Consider the following 23,115-nt stretch of genomic DNA (forward strand, 5'->3'; position numbering starts at 1 on the left):
AACAAGGCTTGCCCAAAACCTCTGAAGCCAGAAGCACTCCCTAATCATCTTTGCCATGTCCCATTCCTTTGAACCTGTCACCTTATTGACATGCTTAGTTTTTATTCTCATCACGGCGTTAATAACTAAAAATATATTAAGGCAAACTTCTCAACTTGTGGCAGTAGATTTGGAGCATGGAAAGGCATCACACAAATATGAAGGAAGGGGACATTCTATTTGCATGGAGTTTTAAGATAAAAATGAGGATTTCAAAAGCATTTTATGCTTGTGGCCATTCAGAGCTATTCATAAATGTGTGACATAGTTTGTTGTTTGCTGTTTTGTTTTGTTTTGTTGGTTTAGAAAACAGTCCAACAGAGGCAAAGGAAAATTTACAACTTGAGAGAGGTCCTGTGAAGGAGAATTAAGTGCTCTCTTGAAAGGCAGAGGAGGGCTAATGCCAATAAAAGATGACTCTAATAGAATTCCCTTAAAGCTTATTTCTTTACAACTATTAATTATGAAACTGGTTTATTATTAAATAAACTCAGTTATTATTGAATGAGCTAACTCCAGAAGGAGAGGACTTTATTTTTTTTCTCTAACCACTGCCTTACAACCAGGTTTTGTGGAATCTTTCTCTATCAGGATCTATTCAGAATCTACCCTGAATCTTGGGCAGATGCCATAGATTTTATTGACAAGTCATATTATAATAATTGCATCTCTATTTCAGGCATTAAAATGTCCGGGACAGTCCAAGTAATATCACTCTCACACCTAATTTAAAATTTTGTTTGGCTCCATCTCAGGTCTTTCTTGCAGTGAATCAGGGAATAAGTGTGGTCAGTTTCTTTTTTCTTCCACCATCTTCTCTGCTTTCTTTATATTCTGGATGTGCCCAGACCACTTCAAGGGAAGAGTATTTTAGACAAAGAGGAGCAGATATCCCTGCATTTAACTATTGGGTAAGGCAGACAAGCCATCATGTCGGCTCTTATTATGGCAGAGTCCAACTGTTGTCTCTTTCACAGTATGTATCTGTTGGTTATTCAGAAGTCTCAGGTGGATACCCCATTGCACAGTTCCTTGATGCAGGGGGCATAGTCTCTGGCTGGTTCCTTGCAGCAATTCCCCCCATACATCTCTTCCGCCTAACCCCATGGCTTCTATTACTGTAGTCCCTTTGCAAACAGGTTGCCCTGGTAGCTGAAGTCCCATCATGACAACTCAAGCCCACCTACCCTTCCCGTAGTCAACATGGTCTACAAGAAATTCACAGACTTTGCCATGACAAAAAATGGAAGTCAGGTTGCAATCATTGCTTCTCTTCTCTCCTCATATTCCCATTTTGGGCTATCCACATCAACCTCTCACCTACTGAATTCTCTAGGTGGGTAGCACTCATCCATTCATTTCAACAAAATTTATCAAGCACCTATATTTTCAAAACATTATTTACCAATCTTTATGTGCACAATCCCCACCCCTGCCACAAAACTCCCAGGGACACTCATCAGGCTCTTCCAAGAGCTCTCACATCATGCACTGAATTTGTGTACTCTTGTTATTCTATAAGCTGCAGGCTGAGAGTGGGATGCCAGGATACTTTTATATTATGCTTAGAGACCCTCTCATTTACCTTTGGAAGAAATCCAAAGCAATCTCCCCATAGGTCTAGAACCTCTACTTAATGATATCTAACCACCCTTTTGAATCTATTCTGGAGATAGGTGATATGTGTTGGTAGTTACAAGGCTCTTTCTGCTATTCTTTAATACATCCAGCCTGGCTATGTCTAGTATCTCCACTTAAAATGTGGTGGCATTTATTACCTTTTGTCAGCTTTGAGGCATTTGCTAAAACTAAGACAACCAGAAAACTCCTATTCAATAACCAGTTACAAATAAAGTTGGCTCGGAGTTTCCTTTGCAAACAAATAAATCCATGTCTTTGTCCTTAACAGCCTGTAACTAAAGGCTATACAGTTGACCCTTGAACAACATGGGGGTTAGAGGTGCTGACCCCCTGTGTAGTCACAAATCTGTGTATAACTTTTAACAACCCCAAAACTTAATTACCTCAATAACCTCAACTTACCTTAATAACTTCAAAATGGCCTCCTGTTGACCAGAAGCCTTACCGATAACATAAATAATTAACATACATTTTGGATGTTACATGTATTAAATACTGTATTCTCACAATAAAATATACTATAAAAAAGAAAACATTAAGAGAGTCACAAGGAAGAGAAAATATAATTATAGTACTGTACTGTAAAAAGTCCATTAAAAAAAAAAAGGAACTATAAGCAGATCCATGTAATTCAAACCCATGTTGTTCAAGGGGCAACTGTATTTTCCTTTATATATATAAATTATGTCATGAGTCCCCACTGGTTAATTGCATATTTGTGTGACAGCGTCAGAAATTAAATAATTTCCTCAGATGTGAACTAAAATTCTTTATTTTCCATAAATGGTCTAATTTTTTCCCAAGCTCCAAAGTTGAACAGGATGACAAAGCTCACCCAGAGTTCAATGAGGCTCCATAGGACACTCCAAGGGCCATTGGGTACACTTCTGAGTTTGACTTTCCTCGCTGCCATAAAGTCCCATAAACTCCTGCTCACACAGACTCTCTTTGGGAAAGGAGAAGGGAGAGGAAGGGTCCTTGAATGACCATTTACTTGTGTGTTTCCACTCAAAACTGAATGGTTGAACCAGAAGAGACTGAGCTACCTGTAATAGGCAAGTTTGAGCACCACCTCAGCCTCCAGCCTTGGTCCTCAGCTTCATTAAAACCTAGTTTTCATTTAGTCTTCCAGAATGTGTAGATATAATAGAGGTATCATCTAGACAGAAACTTAAAATCATCATGTTCATCAGAATCCAAGTTAATGATGGTTTCTTAAATTGAATTTCCTGATTTTTTATAAGTTTCTGCATTATTATTTTCAGCAATTAATGTCAACTTCATGTTAAAAGCAGCTCTAATATTAGCCCAAAAAAGTCCATGTTTGCTCTTCTCCTTGGGCCATTCCAAGTAAGTCCGCTGTGTCATGAGAGCCTTCAGCTTGTGATACTTGCTGGGAATGCAGTTCTGTGGAATGGGTTCCAGCAAGATCAGGATTAAATTATTAGATCCTTCATGAAAGAGATTGTGATGAGCAAAGTAGAGTTCATAATGACACCACTCACTCTGAACAAAGTTGGGAGACAAAACAAAGATGGACTTGTAACTTTTCTCAATGCAGTTGATGATATTTTCCACAATGCTCTTGCCAGGAACAAAGTTTCTCTCATGGAGACAAATCCTTAGGTCTTCTTTTTCTAGGTTTGGTAATAATTCACTCTTCACCCAGGCAGAATCGTGTTCACTGTATGAAATAAAAGCGTGGAACTGAAGGGTTCTTTGGAGTTCTTCTAAGGGTAGGTTCCTTGCCCTGTGCCGGGTCTGGGTCCACTGACACACCATCCTGAGATACCAGGGCAGATCAAAGTACATACAGAGGGCAGTCACAGTAACAGTCAACACCAGCACAGTGACCCCAATGGTGACAAGCAGCAGAGCTGTGTTGCAGGATAACTGAGACACATGAAAGTCCTTTAGTGGGGTTCCCTTATAACTTTCTGGATTGTCACACTTATAAGAATCAGGCCAACCCTCTACCACTTCACTTGATACTTGGCCTATATTCTGGATAAATTCTCTTAGCTCACAGGTGCATTGGAATGGATTGTTTCCTGCTCTTATGGACCTAATCTTCTGGCAGCTGTGGAAGAAATCAGCTGATGGGTTGGAAATTGAATTATGGTCAATGATCAGTACAGAAAGGCTGCTAAAAGCTCCACAGTCAGGAAGGTGGGCTAAGGAATTGGAGGCAACATTGAGTTCTTGCAAAGCTTCTAGTTTCATGATTAGTTTAGGAATGCTTCTTATTTGGTTATCATAAAGATCAAGTACCTTGACCTTAGGAGGTAAACATCTGAAAACAGAGTCAGTAAGTATATTTGAAGACAAATTTAACACCACTATACTCCCACCCCAAGTGCAATTTCCATCATGTCTATCATATTCCAAAGAATTCCAACTAACATCCAATATTTCCAAAGATGTCATATGCTTAGTCATGAGACCTATATTGTAAAGGCCTTTTAATTTATTCTTTCGTAAGATAAGGGTTTCCAATCTAACTAGTTTGGAACAGTTTTGAAATACACTGTCTGTGAAAACATTCTGGGTAAAGTTCAAAAATTTAAATGTGCTTGATGTCTGAGGACAAAGCATGTGTATAAAAGGTGTATCTGATAGGGTTAACATCATAATGTTCATCTCAGAAAAAAATGTATATAACACCGTCTGTGAATAAATAAAAACTCTGTTTGTAACATGCTCTATTTTCAATGCTTTCAGTGCTGTTTTAGAATAAGTAAAATCTTCTTCATCAATGCTTTCAACTATTATTAAATTGTAAATATTGAGATATTCTACAGGTTTGGGCCAAAGAAATTGAAAAACTCTAACCAGGCATTTCCAAGTTGTTTCCACATGTTTGAGAGTAAAATTCAGTAAAGTTGGGCCTCTAATGAGTTCTGATAAAAATTTAATTAGAATTTGACAGTTGTCGTTATTCAATTTAATATTAGTCAGTTGTAAGCACCTTAAACTGTTAACTGATATGTTCACTTGGACAGAGAATAACTGATTTGGGTGAAAAACAAGGTGAAGTGTTTTTGTATTCAGAATTTGAAGACTTTCTGTTTCACTTTCTTTTGCATAATAACCTTCTAAATCCAGAAGGATGTGACTTAGATGCAAATGAGCAATTGGTAGCAGATCTAATTGTCGTAACCTTGTACCACTTAATCCTAAGAAATTCAGTTGCGTCAAGTTGCCAAATTCCTTACAGATGGGCAGGACATCAAAGTCATTGAATGAGAGGTCTAAATGCTTGAGACTCCTGATAAGGTGGCAAGAGGTCTTCTGCAACTGATTGTGAGATAAATCCAAATATTCCAAATCCTGGTTGAACTTGAAAATGCTAAAATCGAGGCACTGGAGTCTATTATAGGAAAGTGTCAAAACTTCCAGCCCTAAGAGATAGCTAATGTCAGAGATGTGAAGCTTAGATATGTAGTTTTGAGATATATCTAAGACTTTGGTTTTTGGTGACAGGTCTTTTGGAACATGCGTAAGTTTCATTTTCGACATGTCTACTGCAAATTCACTTTCATCAGAGAACTGGATTATGGTTCCAACTATTAAGGTCAAAATGTACACAAAGCAAAAGCTTCTGGTGATAGATTCTTTGTCTTTGGTCATGATGTTTAAAAGGCTATTCCCCAAAGGGTTGTGCTGTTCTTCAGGGCATCTTGATATGTGTCCAAATTCTAGAAATACAATATACATTAAGACATATAAATATTGGATGATTGCTCTCAGACCTCCACTTCCTAACACAAAATCCCAGTGATCTTTTCATTCACTATCAGAGTCATTTCTGTTTGCATAATTAAATGTGATATATTCTCCAGTTATGCAGCTTGCTGGTACCAGGGGAGGCAATACAGACCTTATCATCAAAAAATTGTGCTTCTGTGTTTTAACCTGTCTAGGCATTCTCTGAGGGATGCACTCAGGGGCTTGGCTTTGTTTCACCCTTTTCAGAACTTTCTCAGGGCTGGAGAAACCTCCTGGGTAATGTTTACTGAAAATCTTTATAGGCAAATATACTAGCCACAGGCACTGGAACAAGGAATAGCAAATGTGACAAACAGCACACACATCAAAAAGCCAGGGAAGGAAGAAGCTCACAAGAGATACATGGTAGATAAGAGTCTTTGGAAATCTCCATGTGAACCAGGAAATCTAGAAAGCCACCCATGTCTAGGGCTGGATGCATGTTCAGAAAAGAGCTAAGAAAATCCTAAACTTTCACCTTTGGTTGACCTTTGGCTCTGTGAAAGCCGAAAGTGAAAGCTAGGGCAGAGTTGTAAACAGCCTGGATAAACATCCAGGAAATGTTTCCACACAGAACCAATCTACAAAAATCCAAAGTTTTGTTTCATTTTATCTCTAGATATTTAAGAAAATCTCTATCAAAGCACTAGCTGGCCACTAAGTGAATCAAGCACAGAATACAATGGCCACACATAACAAAGAATATAGTCTTTACAAAATAGTTCAGAGCAGTCACTAAACAAACAGCCAACAGTACTCCCACGACAATCAGCAACAGCAAACCCTGGGAGACAGGACAACCTGAGTTACCACATTATAATATTCAAAATGCCTACTTTAAACAACAGAGGCATGCAAATAAATTATAGACTATTACCCATTTATAGGAGAAAAAGGAAAAGAACAAAATTAGAGAACTAACACTACCTGGGGCATCTGGATGGCTCAATCGGTTAAGCATCCAACCTCAGCTCAGGTCATGACCTCACAGTTTGAGTTCCAGCCCCGTGTTGGGCTCTGTGCTGACAGCTCAGAGCCTGGAACCTGCTTTGGATTCTGTGCCTCTCTCTCTCTCTCACTCTGTCCTTCCCTGGCTCATGCTCTATCTCTCTCAAATATAAAATAAACAAAAAAAAAAAGGAAACTGAGAAGTGACATTACCCAACTTCAAGACTTCCTATAAAGCTACAGTAATCAAGACAGTATGATACTGGTGAAAGAATGAACAGATCAATGGACCAAAATGAATAACTCAGAAATAGGCCTACACAAATATAGCCAACTGGTCTTTGACAAAGAAGCAAAGGCAATTCAGTAAAGAAAAGATAGTCTTTTCAACAAATGGTGCTAGAACTACTAGACGTCCATATGCAAAAAAAAAAAAAAAAAAAAAGAGAGAGAGAGAGAGAGGATCTAGACACAGGTATTACACTTTTGACCAAAATTAGCCATAAATGGATCATAAACCTAAATGTAAAACATAAAACTAGAAAACATCTAGGGGATAATATAGGTGAAAATTTAGGTGACCTTGGGTTTGGAGATGACCTTTTAGACACAACATCAAAAGCACAATCCATCAAAGAAAACATTGTTAAATTGGACTTCATTAAAATTAAATTTTTCTACTTTGCAAAAGACACAATTCAGGCAATGAAAAAACAAGCCACTGGCTGGGAGAAAATATTTACACAACACATATCTGATAAAGGACTTGTGTCCAAAATATACAATGAACTCTTGAATTCAGCAATAAGAAAATAACACAATTTAAAAATGGGGAAAAGATCTGAACAGAGACCTCACCAAATAGCAAACAAGCATATGAAAAGATACTCAGTATCAGATGTCACCAGAGAATTGCAAATTAAAACAATGAGATACCATTACACACCCATTAAAATGGCCAAAATCCTGAAACAATACCAAATATTGGTAAGGGTATGGAGCAACAGTGATTCTCATTCATTTTTGGTGGGAATTCAAAATGGTACAGACATTTTGGAAGACAGTCTGACAGTTTCTTAGGTGCACTCTTACCATATTCTCTGGCAATTACAATCCTAGGTATTTACCCAAATGAATTGAAAATCTAGTCCACAAAAAAAGCTTGCATGTAGATGTTTGTAGCAGCTTTATTCATAACTCCCCAAAACTGAAAGCAACAAGATGTCCTTCAGTGGGTTGAAAGGTAAACAAACTGTGGTATATCCAAACAATGGGATGTTATTCAGTCCTGCAAAGAAATAAGTGATCAAGCCACAAAGAGTCATAGAAGAACCAGAAGGCATATTTCTAAGTAAAAGAAACAAATCTGAAAAGGCTACATGCTGTATAATTCCAATTCTATGACATTCGTAAAAAGGCAAAACTAAAGATAAAAAGATCAGTGGTTTTTAGGGTTTTGGAGAGGGAGGGATGAATAACCAGGGCACAGAGGATTTTTAGTACAGTAAAACTGTTCCTTCCATATGATATTATAATTGTGGATATATGACCTTATGCATTTTTCAAAGCCCACAGAACTATATAACACAAAGGCTGAATCCAAATGTAAATTATGGACTTCAGTTAATACTAATATGTCTATTATATAATATACCACACTAATGCAAAATGTTGTGGAAAAACTGTCTAGTGGAGAAGGGGTACATGAGAACTTTCTGAACTATTTACTCAATTTTTCTGTAAAACTAAAACTGCTCTAAAAAAATAGAGTCCATTAATTTAAACAGAGAAGTATATAGAAATGCATCAAAATTTCTGTATATTAATTTTGTATCCTGTGACTTTACTGAATTCATTTATCAATTCTAGTAATTTTTGGTTGCACTCTTTAGGGTTTTCTATATATAGTACCATGTCATGTGCAAGTAGTGAAAATTGTACTTCTTCCTTGCCAATTTGGATTCCTTTTATTTCTTTTTCTTGTCTGATTGCTGTGGCTAGGACTTCCAGTACCATGTTGAATAAAAGTGGTGAGAGCGGACATCCTTGTCTTGTTCCTGATCTTAGAGGAAAAGGTCTCAGTTTTTCACCATTGAGTATGATGTTAGCTGTGGGTTTTTCATATAAGGCCTTTATTAGGTTGAGGTATTTTCTCTGTAAACCCACTTTGATGACAGTTTTCATCATGAATTGATGTTATACTTTGTCAAATGCTTTTTCTGCGTCTATTAAGATGATCCTATGGTTTTATCCTTTCTCTTGTTGATGTGATGTATCACACTGATTGATTTGCAAATACTGAACCACACTTAATCCCTGGAATAAATCCCATTTGATACTGGTCAATGATTTTTTTTCAGTGTATTATTGGATTCAGTTTGCTAATATTCTGTTGAGGACTTTTGCATCTATGTTCATCAGAGATACTGGGTTGTAGTTCTTTTTTTAGTGTCTTTATCTGGTTTTGATAACAGGGTAACATTGGTCTCATAGAATCAATTTTGAAACTTTTCTTCCTCTTCTATTTTTGGAATAGTTTGAGAAGACTAGATATTAACTCTTCTTTAAAGTTTGCTAGAATTCATCTGTGAAGCCATCTGGTCCTGAACTTTTGTTTGTTGGGAGTTTTTTGATTACTGATCCAATTTTATTGCTAGCAATCAGTCTATTCACATTTTCTTCTTCCTGATTCTGTTTCAGTAGGTTATTACAAATGGATTTTATCCATTTCTTCTATGCTGTACAATTGGAAATTAAGAATAACAATACCATTTATAATTGTACCAAAAATAATAAAATACCTAGGAATAACCTTAATCAAGAAGGTAAAAGGTCTGCACTCTAAAAACTATAAAACACTGATGAAAGAAAGTGAAGATGACACAAAAAAATTAAAAGATATTCCATGCTTATGGATTGGAAGAATCAATATTGTTAAAATGTCCACACTACCCAAGGCAATCTACAGATTTAGTGCAATATGCCAACATCATTTTTCATAAAACTAGAACAAATAATATGAAAATTTGTATGGAACAACAAAAGACCCTGAATAGCCAAAGAAATATTGAGAAAGAAGAACAAAGCAGAGGTATCACAGTGTTAGATTTCAAAATACACTGCAAAGCTTTAGTACAAGAAAGAAAGAAAGAAAGAAAGAAAGAAAGAAAACAAAAAAACCCAAAACGATACTGGCACAAAAATAGACACATAGATCAATAGAGCAGAATAGAGAGCCCAGAAATAAACCCACATTTACATGGCCCATTCATTTACAATAAAGGAGGCAGGAATATACAATGAGGAGAAGACAGTCTATTCAGCAAATGGTGTTGAGAAAACTGGACCACTTCTTACACCGAACACAAAAATAAAATCACAAAGGATTTTAAAAATTGGATAAAAAAGGAGAAGAAGTTAATATAAATGGTTTCTGAAGAAACATGGGCATTGACTTACTAGACAAAGGCTTAAATCAACTGTCTTAGAAGTTAACTATGTGACTATGGTCTCTTTTCTTTGGACTCAGAGAATACTTTATTCTCTTTTAAAGGGCAGTCCTTTTATCCCTCCAAAATATTATATCACTCCTTTTGAGAATCTAAAATTGTACAAAAGGGCAATCAAGGAGCTATTGCCAGAAACTACAAGACATTCTCAAGAGTCTACACCAGTATTCAATTTGGCCATAACTCTGCCATCTGCTACAACCCATGACTTCTCATGGGTGAAGGGTTAACAAACCCATTTATCTCTTTCTCTAGTGACTAATCTTACATAGGATTAACTTTCCAGCTCTTTTCTGAAAATCTGACACATGTAAAATGTCCACTGTGTTACTAAAAACATTACTTTTGGGTAAAATGACTCTTGAATGGTAAACAGCATCCATGCTAAAAGGACCGTGTATGAACTAGAAGTATGAAAGTAGGAAGCCTGTGTTGTATTTCCTCTCCTATATCTTCCAGAGAAAAATGGACCAAGTGTGGCCTATTGGGGCTGTGAGTCTGAATGACTAGGTGAGCCTGAGAAAAACTCATCGTGGTCATTGTGAAGCCATGCCCACCACTGGCCAGACTTTCAGATCCTCAACCCAGTTTGGCCAGGGCAACATGAGATAAAAGGAACAGAGAGGAAGGTGGGTGACAGGTTGGAAAGCCAATCTACCTGTGGCTTGATGGCTAAATCGCTGTGGCACATGACAGGATAAGTCCTTTTGTGAGGGTGAAGATTGGAATAAGGCCAAGTTTGTGGCACAAGGAAGAACCACCTACTCCCTCCACCTCCATGACTTGCACCTCACCAAAACCAGTTGTGGCTGGGCTGGCACAGGTGATACCACTGTTTATGGAGCCATTTGAAAAGATCTGATTAATATAGTCCAAACTGGGCATTCATGACTGGTGAAGGGGTGGAAGCAGGCACACCAGCCCACAGATCCCATGCTTGTGACTGAGACAAAGGGGTGGGGATATAATTGTGCAAAAGGGCAAGCAAGAATCTAGTCTCAGAAACTAAGAAATACACTCATGAGTCTATACCATTCCAGCTCTGATCTGTGTGGAAAATAATTTATGAGCTCCTGCAGGGAACACAAGCTAGCAGGACAGATGGGGCTCCACAGCTGCCTAACTCCAACTGCAGTATCCTAAAAGCAGCAATGGCAGCTGGGATGGCCCCTGGGCAGCATCCTGCACATACACTGGAGCGCCCACAACCACACCTGCCTAGGAAACACCTACAGGTCGACGTTAGAAGTATTCTTACAAACCGGGAAAAGGCAGACAAGATAACATATACTCTACTCTTTGTGGACACAGGAATTTTTTTTTTTTTTTAGTCATAGGATCTCATTCATTGACACAATTCCCATAAAAATGGATATGTGTTTTTTCCAACTTATATCAGACCGAAAGCAACAAATTGAGAGAGACATGATAATCTGAATACATCAAGTTCCTACAGCTGACACACTGAAAAAACAGGAAAAGATAGAGAGATATTAAAAAGTACAAAGAAGAAGTCAGAAAGCATGTAAATTTGGAGCTGCTGTATATAAGAGATAACAGCTTTTCCAGAGCCCAGAAAGTTTCACTGTACTATGACAAATTACAGACAATGATATTCATGACACTGATGCTAAGTGAATGAGGAAAGATTACTGTCTGAAGGGTGGAGGCTGGTGCATGAACCCACAGACCCCATACTTGGAACTGGTACAAACGGTTGGAATGTGAGGTTCACTCTACCCCATTCAGGAGGTGATCTGCACAAGTAAATATCTAGAAGCTCCCAGGAGACAAGAGCAGACAACAACATTTCTTAAGTAGGACCTTGTGTAGCAGGAATAATTGAAAGCAGATTTTTGACTACTTGTTGCTCAGTTTTATTAACAAAAGGATCCACTGTTCATCATCTAAGGGTATATTGGAAATAGTAAAATAGTTAAGAGATAAGTAGTGTTTCAATTAACCAGTCTTTGAAAAAAGTAAAACTCTTCTGGGTTGGAGAATTTCATTACAAAATGGCATATGGTTAAAAGTCCCTCACTTCTTCTCTTGTAGAACCTCTCCCAATTGCCAGCAAAACAGCCATGAAAACACAGAAATTTTAAAACTCACCTTGCCACCAAAAACAAAGAAGGGTAGAAAATTAATGGAGGGATCCAAAAGCATCTACACTCATGAGAGGTATCAGGAATATATTAAGGAAAACATGGTATACTCTACCTTTGTCTCAGGAAAATAGACTTCCTGACAAAGGGTGGGAAAGAATTTTATTCCTCTTTCTGTTCGCATATCTCTGTTTGCAGATGTATGATCTTTCATTTAGAGAGTCTGAAAGACTTCATAAAAAAAAAAAACTCCAAGAACTATTAAATTCAGTAAAGTTGCAGGATACAAAACCAACTTACAAACGGTTGCATATCTATTCACGAACAAACTATTTGAAAAAGAAAGAAATAAAACAATCCCATTTACAAATGCATCAAAAAGAATAAAATACCTAGGAATAATTTTAACCAAGGAGGTGAAAGACCCGTATACTAAAAATTATAAGACTTTGATGAAAGAAGTTGAAGAAGACACAAATAAATAAAAAGATACCCATATTCATGGATCAGAATTGGTAAGTTCTTCAAATTGTTAAATTGTTAAAATGTCCACATTACCCAAAGTCATCTACAGACTCAGTGCAATCTCTTAAATTTCCAATGGCATTTTTAACAAAATCAGAAAAAAGAATTCTAAAATTCATATGAAATTACAAAAGACTCCAACCATCCAGAGCAGCCCTAAGACAGAATAAAGCTAGAGGCATTACACTTCCTGATCTCAAACTATACTACAAAGCTGTACTAATCAAAACAGTATGGTCTTGTATGTTATTAGCATAAAAACAGACAAATAGTATGGAACAGAATCAAGAGTCTAGAAATAAACCCATGCATATACAGTCAACTAATATTTGGCAAGGGAGTTAAAAATACTTGATAAGGAAAGTGTAGTCTCTTCAGTGAATAGTGTTGGGAAAACTGGATATATGCACATGTAAAAGAAGTGGACTCCTATCTTACCCCACTTACAAAAAAAAATTACTCCAAATGGATTAAAGATTTAACTATAAGACCTGAAATCATAAAACTTCTAAAAGAAAACATGGAGGGAAATCTTCCTTACATTGGTCTTGGCAATAATTTTTGGGATCTGACACCATCTGCCTATGTTTTATAGGAAACAAAAACAAAAATAAACAAATATATGATAAGGGATTAATATCCAAAATATATAAGTAACTCATACAGCTCAATAGCTAATAATAATAATAGTAATAGTAATAATAAAATTTTTAAAATAATTTTATTAAAAAATGGACAGAAGACCTGAGTAGAGATTTTTCTAAAGAAGACATACAAATAGCCAACTGGCATATCAGAAGATGCTCATTGTCACTATCAGCAGGAAAATGAAAATCAAAACCACAATGAACTATCACCTCACACTTGTTTGAATGGACATTATCAAAAAGACAAAAGGTAACCTGTGTTGACAAAGATGTTGAGAAAAGGGAACCCTTGTGCACCATTGGTGGGAATGTAAATTGGTATAGCTATTGTGGAAAACAGTAAGGAGTTTCCATTTTAATGTTTAATTTTTTCCTCAAAACATTAAAAATAGAATTGCCATCTGATCCAGCAATCCCATTTCTGGGCATATATCTGAAAGCAATGAAATCACTGTCTTGAAAATCATGCATCCCCATACTCATTGCAGCATCGTTCACAATAGCCAAGGCATGCAAACAACATAGGCATCCACTGACAGATAAATAGGTAAAGAAAATGTGAGATATTTAGAGAGAGATAGAAATAGATATAATGGAATATTATTTAGTCATTAAAAGAAAGATATTCTGCCATTTTTGACAACATGGGTGGACCTTAAGGGCATTAGGCCAAGGGAAATAAAGTCAGAGAAAATAAATACTGTATGATCTCACTCATATGTAGAATCTAAAAAAGCCAAACAGATAGTAGAAAGGGAAGGGGTTGCCAAGGTCTGGGGGACAGGGGAAATGAGGAGATGTTGGTCAAAGGTTAAAAACTTCCAGATATAAGGATGAATGAGTTCTGGGGATCTAATGTGCAGCCTGGTGATTATAGTTAACAGTAGTGTATTATATACTTGAGAGTTGCTAATAGAGTAGATTCTTACAACCAAAAATAAAAGATCATTATGTGAGGTGATGGATGTGTTAACTAACATTATTGTGGTGACCATTTTGCGGTGGTCATATACACACAATTATGTTGCAGATCTTAAATTTATAGTGTTGTATGTTAATTATCTCAATAAAACTGGGGGGGAAAGAAGTAGGGAGGGACTTGAGGGTACATATTACATTCTGAGATGTGCAAGTCATACAATACTTGTAAAGGGGTTAAAGATAGGAACACTAGGGAGCCGTATCAACAGAAATTACAGTTTGTATATATAATACTCCATTAGGTCAAAGTATCAGAGAATTGGGCAATGAGAATAAAAGAGGCTACTACTTCATGCTGGTAAAAATAAATAGCCCACAATGAAAATATAACGGATAAGAACACCTACACAGTGAATAACTGCATCAAAATTTACAAAGTAAAAATGCTAAAAACACAAGGAGATATTGATAGTGAAAACATTTAGTGCATTTCTTTGGGTTACAATTAGATCAAACAGCGTAAGACAATCATAAGAGGATTTGGATGAAATAATTAATAAAGGATTTAATAGAGACTTAGACTCTATAAAAAAAAGTATATTATATATCTAAGTCCCCAGGTTTCATGGAGCATTTACTAATATTGATTCTTAAGTCAAATTTTTTTAATAAATACCCCAAAGCAGAAATTGTCAAAGTCATATTTTTGGGTAAAAAATAAAATTTTTTAAAAAGTTTATTTATTTATTTTTGAGAGAGAAGCAGCGAGAGTGAGTGGGGGAGGGGCAGAGAGAGAGGGAGAGAGAGAATCTCAAGCAGGCTCCACACACTGTCAGCACAAAGCCCAATGTGGGGCTAGAACTCACAAACGATGAGATCATGACCTGAGCCAAAACCAAAAGTCAGACACTTAACTGACTGAGCCACCCAGGCACCCCACAATAAACTTTTTAAACCATTTTTTTAAATGTCCTAAACATTTTCTGCATCAAAAACATTGCGTTTTCAATTGCAAACATTAGAAAGTATGAGAGTCAACAGGGTGATATGCACATACTCTAATCTTCTCCTCTTGCTCTAAATCCCCAGAATGATTGTGGAAAACTACGCACACACAGGAAGAAAAGAAAGAAAAGTCTTTAGGGAAACTGAAACCAAGAAAAGTCTCTGAGGTCCACAAGCAGATTGGACTATGATAGAGTACTAACTTCCAAAGGATGTCCAACTCTTCATCCCAGAACTTGTGAATATTCTATTACAAGGGAAAAGGGAATTTGAGTTGAAAATGGAATTAAATTCATTAATCTGCTGACCTTAAAATAAGAGGGTTATCCTGGATTATTCAAGTGGAACCAATGTAATCACAAGCGTCCTTAAAAACTAAAGAGGGAGGCAGAAGAAGAGGTCAGAGTGATATGATATAAGAAGGACTTGAGCTGCCATGAGGAAGGGACCATGACCCAAGAAATGCAGGTAGCATTCAGAAGCTCAAAAAGGCAAGTAAATGCATTCTCCTCTAGAGCCTCCGGAAGAAATGTAATCTTGTCAACACCTTTATATATGCCCAAAAAGACTTATGTTGGAGTACTAACTTACAGAGCTGTAAGATAATAAATGTGTTTTTTAAGCCACTAAGTTTGAAGTAATTTGCTATAGCAGCAATATAAAATTAATACAGACTACTTTGGTCCACCCTCCTGATAAATAGGCTGTGAAAACAGATCAAGAAGCAGTTTGATATGGAGCCTCAACCACATTTTGGGTTGCACAATCAAAAAGCATGGCACTTACAAAGCAAACACCATAATAGAAAGTAACCAAACTCAAGATACAAGAGAAGTTAACACCCAAGGAAACTATCAATGGTATCCTCAGATACTGAGGATTGATTGATAATGATATCCTAAGAGAGAGAGAAGAATTCTAAAAAAGAATGGAGTAGGAATCATAGAAATTAAAAACTTAATCATCGGAATAGACAACTCATTAAATGAGTTGAATTGTAGAGTAGCAATGCTGATGTGAGAATTAGTGAGAAGACCAAGAAGAGGAATTTCCCCAAAACATAGTACAAGAAGCATAAGAGACAGAATATATCAAAGAAATACTAAAAGACATGCAAGACAGATCCACCATCTGAATTACCAGAGGATGGACGATCCTCTGAAAAGTAAGCTGATAACTTTCTCACCCCATCCCCAAAAAAGCCACAACAGGGATGCTAGAACGAATATTTTGCAAAGAAAGTAGGAAAGTTTATTGCTAAATTCCAATAAGTATTGATGACAAAAATTTTAGTAATGATCTGGAACTAAAATTGCCAATAATTACAAGGGAATTAGTACACAGTGGGGGAGAGGGAAAGAGTGAACTACAACTATGTTGTGATCCTTGCCTGATTGAGGAGAATCTATAGATAGAGACAAGTTAATTCAAAGTGTTAATTCAAGAAAAATACAAGTTTAAGTATGTATATTATAAAATTAAGAGTAATTATTAGAAAATACAACAAAAGAGGGGCGCCTGGGGCGCCTGGGTGGCTCAGTTGGTTAAGCGTCCAACTTCGGCTCAGGTCATGATCTTGCAGATCGTGAGTTTGAGCCCCACGTCGGGCTCTGTGCTGACCGCTCAGAGCCTGGAGCCTGTTTCGGATTCTGTGTCTCCCTCTCTCTCTGACCCTCCCCCGCTCATGCTCTGTCTCAAAAATAAATAAACGTTAAAAAAAATTTTAATAAAAAAAAGGAAAATACAACGAAGGAGACAAACTCGAATCATTTGAGGGTGGGGAGAAGTTAGAGTGAAGAAACCCTAATCCATCTAGCACTGTACTGAAGGAATAGCACATAATGATTAATTAATATGTTTCTAATATTGTAAGAATGGCTTATTATTAGCAAATCTATGACAATAACACATCAATAGATAAAAGGAAAAGAACAGATGAGCATCTCCATGGGTGTTAAAAATTTACTTGTTAAATTTAGCATTCATCTTTGACCAAATATACAACTTTAATTAAAGTAGATATTGAAAAGATATGTTGAGAGGCACCTGGGTGGCTCAGTGGGTTAAGCATCTGACTTCAGCTCCGATCATGATCTTGGGGTTTGTGAGTTCAAACTCTGCCTCAGGCTGTGCTGACAGCTCAGAACCTGGAGCCTGCTTTCGTTTCTGTGTCTCCCTCTCTCTCTGTCCCTCCCCTGCTCGTGCTAGGTCTCTCTCTCTAAAAAATAAACATTTAAAAAATTTTTAAAGAAAAAAAGGGCGGTACCTGGGTGCCTCAGTCAGCTGAGCATCCAGCTTTGACTCATGTCATGATCTTGGGGTTTGTGAATTCGAGCCCATATAGGGCTCTGTGCTGACAGCTAAGAGCCTGGAACCTGCTTGGGATTCTGTGTCTCCCTTGCTCTCTGCCCCGCCCCCACTCACACTCTGTCTCTGTCTCTCTCTCTCTCTCTGTCTCTCTCTCTCTCTCAAAAATAACATTAAAAAAAAAAAAAAGAAGAGATACTTTGAAAACCTGATGAAAAATATATTAAGTATCTAACTTAAAGGCATTTCTGTTACATTCAATGTCAAAGATGCCCACTGTTATTTAACACTGTTCTAGAAGTTCTAGCCATTGCAATTAAGGTGAAAGGGAAATGAGAGACAGAAATACAGGAATGCAGAAAATAAAAATATCACTCTTTTTAGATTATATGATTGTTAGTGTGTAAAATCCAAGAGAAGTAATGGAAAAACTGTTAGAACCAGTAAAAGAGTATGATAAAGCAGTCAGTACAAAATAAATTATTTTTTGAAAAAGAAATCTAACTGTCTAAAAATAGTGGGTTGTCAAATAAATCATTACTATCTCCATTTAACTAAATATGACTACGTGGCCTTTAAAAATAATGAAAATCTAATTCCATGGGAAATTGCTACTATCTTTATGTAAGTGACATAAAGTTTATTTTTTAAACAGGTAGCAATAAATACATGTAGATATATGTGGAAAAATTAAGATACATATCAAGATATTAATAGTAATCATCTCTACATGGTAGGATTATAAGGGAATTTTATTTTCCTTTTAGCTGTTACCTGTATTTTTTTAATTTTCAACGATCAAAATTAAGAAGAACACATTATTTGCTCAGAACATTTACCAAAAAATTCAAAATCAATAGTTAATAATATGAATTATGCCCAATCTCACAAAAAATAAAAATGCACTCTATGTTTATTGCAGCATTATTTATAAAAGCCAAGATATGAAAGCAACTCACGTGTCCAACCATAGATGAATGGATAAAGAAGATGTGGTATATTTATACAATGGAATTGTGACTCAACCATAATTATTACCTGACATTTGCAACAACATGAATGGATCTATAATGCTAAGTGAAGTAAGTCAGAGAAAGACACATATCATATGATTTCACTTATATGTGGACTCTAAAAAACAAAACAAATGAATAAACAAACAAAAAGTAGAAAACAGACCCATAAATACAGAGAACAAACTGGTGGCTGCCGGAGGGGAGAGGGTGGGGAGATGGGCAAATGGGTGAAGTGGAGTGGGAGGTATTGTCTTATAGTTACGGAATGAATAAGTCAAGGTGATAACAGGTACAGCTTAGGAAATATAGTCAATGTTACTATAATAGGGTTTTATGGTGACAGATGGTAACTACACTTATAGTGAGTATAGCATAACATTTAGACTTGTTGAATCACTATGTTGTATGCCTAAAACTAATGTAACATTGTATATCAACTATACTTCAATTTTTAAAAATGCACATTAAAACAAAATAGGACATAACATCTAGATGAATCGTGATCAGTTTAGACAGACCCAGCAAAGAAGGCACTTGAGTAACAAGGGGAGAAAGGATTTTAAGATGAACCCAGTATTAGATTCTATTAAAAAATAATAAATGTTAATTTTTTATAATGTTCTTTGGTCATGTAGGAAAATGTCCTTCTTTTAGAGATATAAAATGAAGCACTTACAGATGGAATGTTAGGATGTCTATAATTTAAGATTTTTAACCGTAAAAAGATAAAGTGAATCAAATGGGATTTTTTATTTCTTAAAGATTAAAAAAAGAGGTATTATTGTTACCTGCCAAATTTGAAATATTCAAAAATATAACAGCCAGTGTTGGCAAGTGGGACTAAAATAAGAACTCTTGTTTACTACTGGCAGAAATGAAAAATTAGTACAACCTTTCTGAAGGACAATTTGGTCACATATATAAATTCCTTAAAAACATGCCTACCCTTAATTTAGCAATCCCACTTTTCAGAATTTTCTTCTAAAGGAATTATCAGAAATACACCTAAAAACATTGCTATGAAAATGCTCTTGGCGTGATGAGAAATTGAAAAAAATGATAATGTCTACTGTAGAAAATAGTTTCATCAATTATTAAACCTATGACATGGGATAGCATGCAGCCTCAAATATTGCACTTTTGAAGCAATATGTTATATAAGTATAATTTCTATTTCTATTTATTTTAAATATAAATTATAAATAATATAATGTTAAGTGAATAAGAGAATACAAAATTGTACATGTAGGAGGATCTAATTTTGTAAAATGTGATAAAATCTGACAAAATACACAAAGCCTAGGGAAAAAGGATGGGAAGAAATATATCAGATGTTAATAGTCATTATTTCTGCATCTCTGAATCATAGATACATTTAATTTTCTTTCTTATACTTTTGTGTATATTTGCAAAATTTTTAATTTTGAACTGTTTTTAACTCAAAAGATTTACCTCAAATATAGCTAATGTAAAAATATTTTATATTTAAAGAAGTATGCTTGTATTATTTGGGGTATCGACATATACAGAGAACGTCTTCCACACGATGCTAGATGGTTGACGCTGTGGCTGGGAACCCACCCAGAGGTCCCTCCACGGTGTCTGTTCAGGGGACTGAAACTTAGCCACCTTGTCGGAAAGCTGACCAGCTGCCCTGTGAGCATCCTGCCCCCCAAACACAAATATTCCTCCAAGGGCATTTATATCCTCAAGTGATTCCTCGTGTATACACTTAAGCCAGTCAGGAGCTTTTCTATTTAAGAAAAATAAAGGAGAGGGGGAAAAAGGGAGCAGAAGTTCAGAGAGTTCATCATTTGTTTTAAAAGGAAGTAAAGAGAGATAAAAGGTAAACGGTTTTTTTTTTCTTTAATGCATCAAATAAAAAGAGGGAGAAAAAAAAGACAGATGGAAGAAGCCCTGTTTCAAGTGGGAAGAAACTGTGGTGGATAGGATCCATGAAAATTCAGTCTATGAAAAAGACAAGATGAAAAAATATTAATGAGGTTAAGTGTGAGTCCGTAGTCAAGTTAGCAAATACGCAAGAAAGACACTGCTTTATTTGTCAACGTTTAGATAAGAGACCTGGAAGAAATCAGGGCTAGACCCGTCCCTGCCACTTCCTCCATTTAATAAATGTTTATTCAGAGGGCACTACGTGCCAGCACTATGCCAGACGGCAGGAGCCAGGGATAGAACTATGAACAGCACTGCTTTCAAAATACTTCTACATTAGTGACAGAGACCAAGGAACAAATACAGTGCTGTGTGCAGGGAAGATCAAATGCCCATGCCTACTACAAAAATATGTAAGTTGTGGAGCGGCAGAAACTGCTGCGCATGTTGCTGAAAGAGACCAACTGGAGAGAGGTGATGAGAAATGTAGACGAAAACAGAACCAACATCCTGTTTTTCCCTGAACTATGGCTGCAGTGCTAGTGACTTTTATACCTTTTCAAGACAGTCATAAAAAGACCCCCTACTTTTTATCCGCCTTGTGAATCCCAAGGACGTTCACAACATTTTAAAAAGACACCTAAAATCATCTTGCAAATATTTCAAAGAAACATTTTTAGTACCTGTTTCCTATGTAATTGTTGATATTTTCCTGCATATATGAAGTAATTATTCCACAATTTGAAAAAGCCATAAAAGCCTTTTTACTTACCGACGTGTTTCCTTCTCAGAAGAAGAGAAAGTAACTTCTAAGTGATCAGGAAGATAAAAGTGCTTGACAAACTGCGCGTCCTTCGTGGAAGTAGAGCAGGACCATAGAAACCGTTTTCTGCCATCTGTTGGACCTTCCTGGAATTACTCCTAGACAGGAATTTCCCTTTCAACAGTCACGTGACAAGCATGTGGGCCAGCAGATTTTCCTGGGCTACAGACTAAAACAGTAATCCAATTTTTAAATTCGTATGAGCACACGACTTAGGACAATTTCAGTGTGAAGAAAAAATGCTTTTTCTAAGGTAATGTTTATCTGCAAAGTGTGCAGCCAGAACGTTAAATTGTCACCCAGAGGAGAAAGTTATTGAACACTGCCTGTTTTCCATGATCAGGATATTTAACATTTCCAAAAATCATTGCAACCCACCATTATCAAGCAATTTTGGAGCATTATTTTAGCTGGATGAGATACTCTAAAGCAGAATAAGCTTAGGTCCAAGATTTGTTTTTTAAAAAATCAACTTTCAAGGAAAGTTTAGTAGTTGATACATATATAGCCACATCTAGGGGAAGTTGTGAACCTGTTTCTCCACATTCTGACCACATTGGGTATTATGATCTTTTTAAGTTTATTTACTTTGAGAGAAAGAGAGAATGGGGGAGGGGCAGAGAGCGAGAAAGAGAGAGCTAGAATCCCAAGCAGACTCCACCCTGTCAGCAAGGAGCCTGACATGGGACTCAAACTCACGAACTGTCAGATCATGACCTGAGCTGAAGTCAAGAGTCTGATGCTTAACAGACTGAGCCACCCAGGCACCCCCAACATTTTGTATTATTAGATGCATTAATTCTTAATTCTAGAATAATAAATAACACAGATGCTGCAGGACTAAAAATCAATTTTCTGAAGGCCATTTAGAATAATTTTAGAACAATCAACAAAGGTTAATACAAAAAGAAGGTGTCTGGTTAACCAGATACTTTAGGCAGCCAGGATATCCAATTCCCCAGACTTTCCACTTAATCAAGACTAATATGTAAAGAAATGAACATATAAGTTAAATAACCATTCTATAATCACTGTCTGGCATTACCTCATCTATACAAAAAACAAGTTAAGACCCTACAATCTGACCCATAACGAAGTGAGACATTTGGATGAGAATCACTTCTGCTTTCAGGAGGAAGAGAAGGCCAGCTTCTTACTATTCATTCTTAGTCATCAAACATAACAGGAAGTCTTCTTAGGTGGGGAGGGTCAGCAAGGAGCCGATGGGTCTCTGATGGACCAACCAAAGGAAACAGCTAGGGAGTAGTGAGTATCTGTGACACTGGGAAACCAGCTTTGTGCAACAGGCAGAGGAGAAAGGGGCTGGCTGGGGTTTTAAGGGAGTTTTAAGCAACACTGGACTAAAGCCTTGAAGAAAACACACACACGTATTTACACACACAACACGTGCGCACACACAGACACATCACTGCAGATTTGGTCACATTGCACAATGACTTAACAAACCCTCACTAGGACATTTCATAATGCTGCTATTCGGAGCTGTTATAATTCTGAGAAACATCTTTAAGGACATGACAAAACCCACAGAAGTCAGGTAACATGGAAGACAGGACGGCAGAGGAACAGATCATACTGGGCTGAACTCACAATGCCAAATACTAGCTGTGTGGTCTTGGGCAAATTACTTAATCTCACAAAGACTCCATTTATTTATCTAAAATGGGAGTACTTATGATTTTTAGGGAAGATAATGACTATAAAGTGGGTGGGACAGGGAACACAAGAGAAGTTACAATACTAAGGAGCTTTGGAATTCTATATAAGCCTTACATTTTTCCTTGTTGAGATGAAAAGACTTCAGGATATACTAATAAGTGAAGAAAAGCAAGGTGCAGAAGTGTATGGAGAGCGTGCTATCATTTTCATAAAATCTGGTCTATGTACTTAGGTTATCTCCTTGCCAGGCATTGTTCTGAGTGCTTTACAAATATTACGTCACTTAAC

The 23,115-nt window shown here is 36.6% G+C and overlaps 2 protein-coding genes across 4 annotated transcripts in view; both read right to left on the reverse strand.

Annotated features, from left to right (window-relative positions):
- The window catches only part of TLR1 (toll like receptor 1), a 46,240-nt gene extending 25,059 nt beyond the window's left edge, over positions 1-21,181 (reverse strand). The window contains exon 1 of one of the 2 annotated variants that reach the window (XM_047091671.1): positions 21,097-21,181. The gene's annotated coding sequence lies outside the window, so the exon portion shown is untranslated. Of the gene's footprint in view, positions 1-7,488; positions 7,510-21,096 lie in introns of those variants that run through there. The other variant, XM_047091673.1, reaches the window with a different exon arrangement.
- On the reverse strand, positions 2,435-21,174 carry TLR6 (toll like receptor 6). 2 transcript variants are annotated; one of them, XM_047091665.1, is made up of 2 exons: positions 21,097-21,174; positions 2,435-5,378 (listed from the first exon to the last, which is right to left on the reverse strand). In XM_047091665.1, exon 2 carries the CDS (start codon positions 5,308-5,310, stop codon positions 2,896-2,898), a length of 2,415 nt encoding a protein of 804 aa, XP_046947621.1. In that variant the 5' UTR covers positions 5,311-5,378; positions 21,097-21,174; the 3' UTR covers positions 2,435-2,895. The 2 variants fall into 2 exon arrangements, with proteins under 2 accessions (XP_046947621.1, XP_046947622.1); XM_047091666.1 differs by lacking the exon at positions 21,097-21,174 and adding an exon at positions 7,489-7,568.
- Positions 21,182-23,115: the final 1,934 nt, after the last annotated feature.

This window comes from Lynx rufus, unplaced genomic scaffold (assembly GCF_022079265.1).
Source record: "Lynx rufus isolate CCGP_SWC_20201006 ecotype Redwood Valley unplaced genomic scaffold, mLynRuf1.p SCAF_3, whole genome shotgun sequence".
NCBI lineage: Eukaryota > Metazoa > Chordata > Mammalia > Carnivora > Felidae > Lynx > Lynx rufus.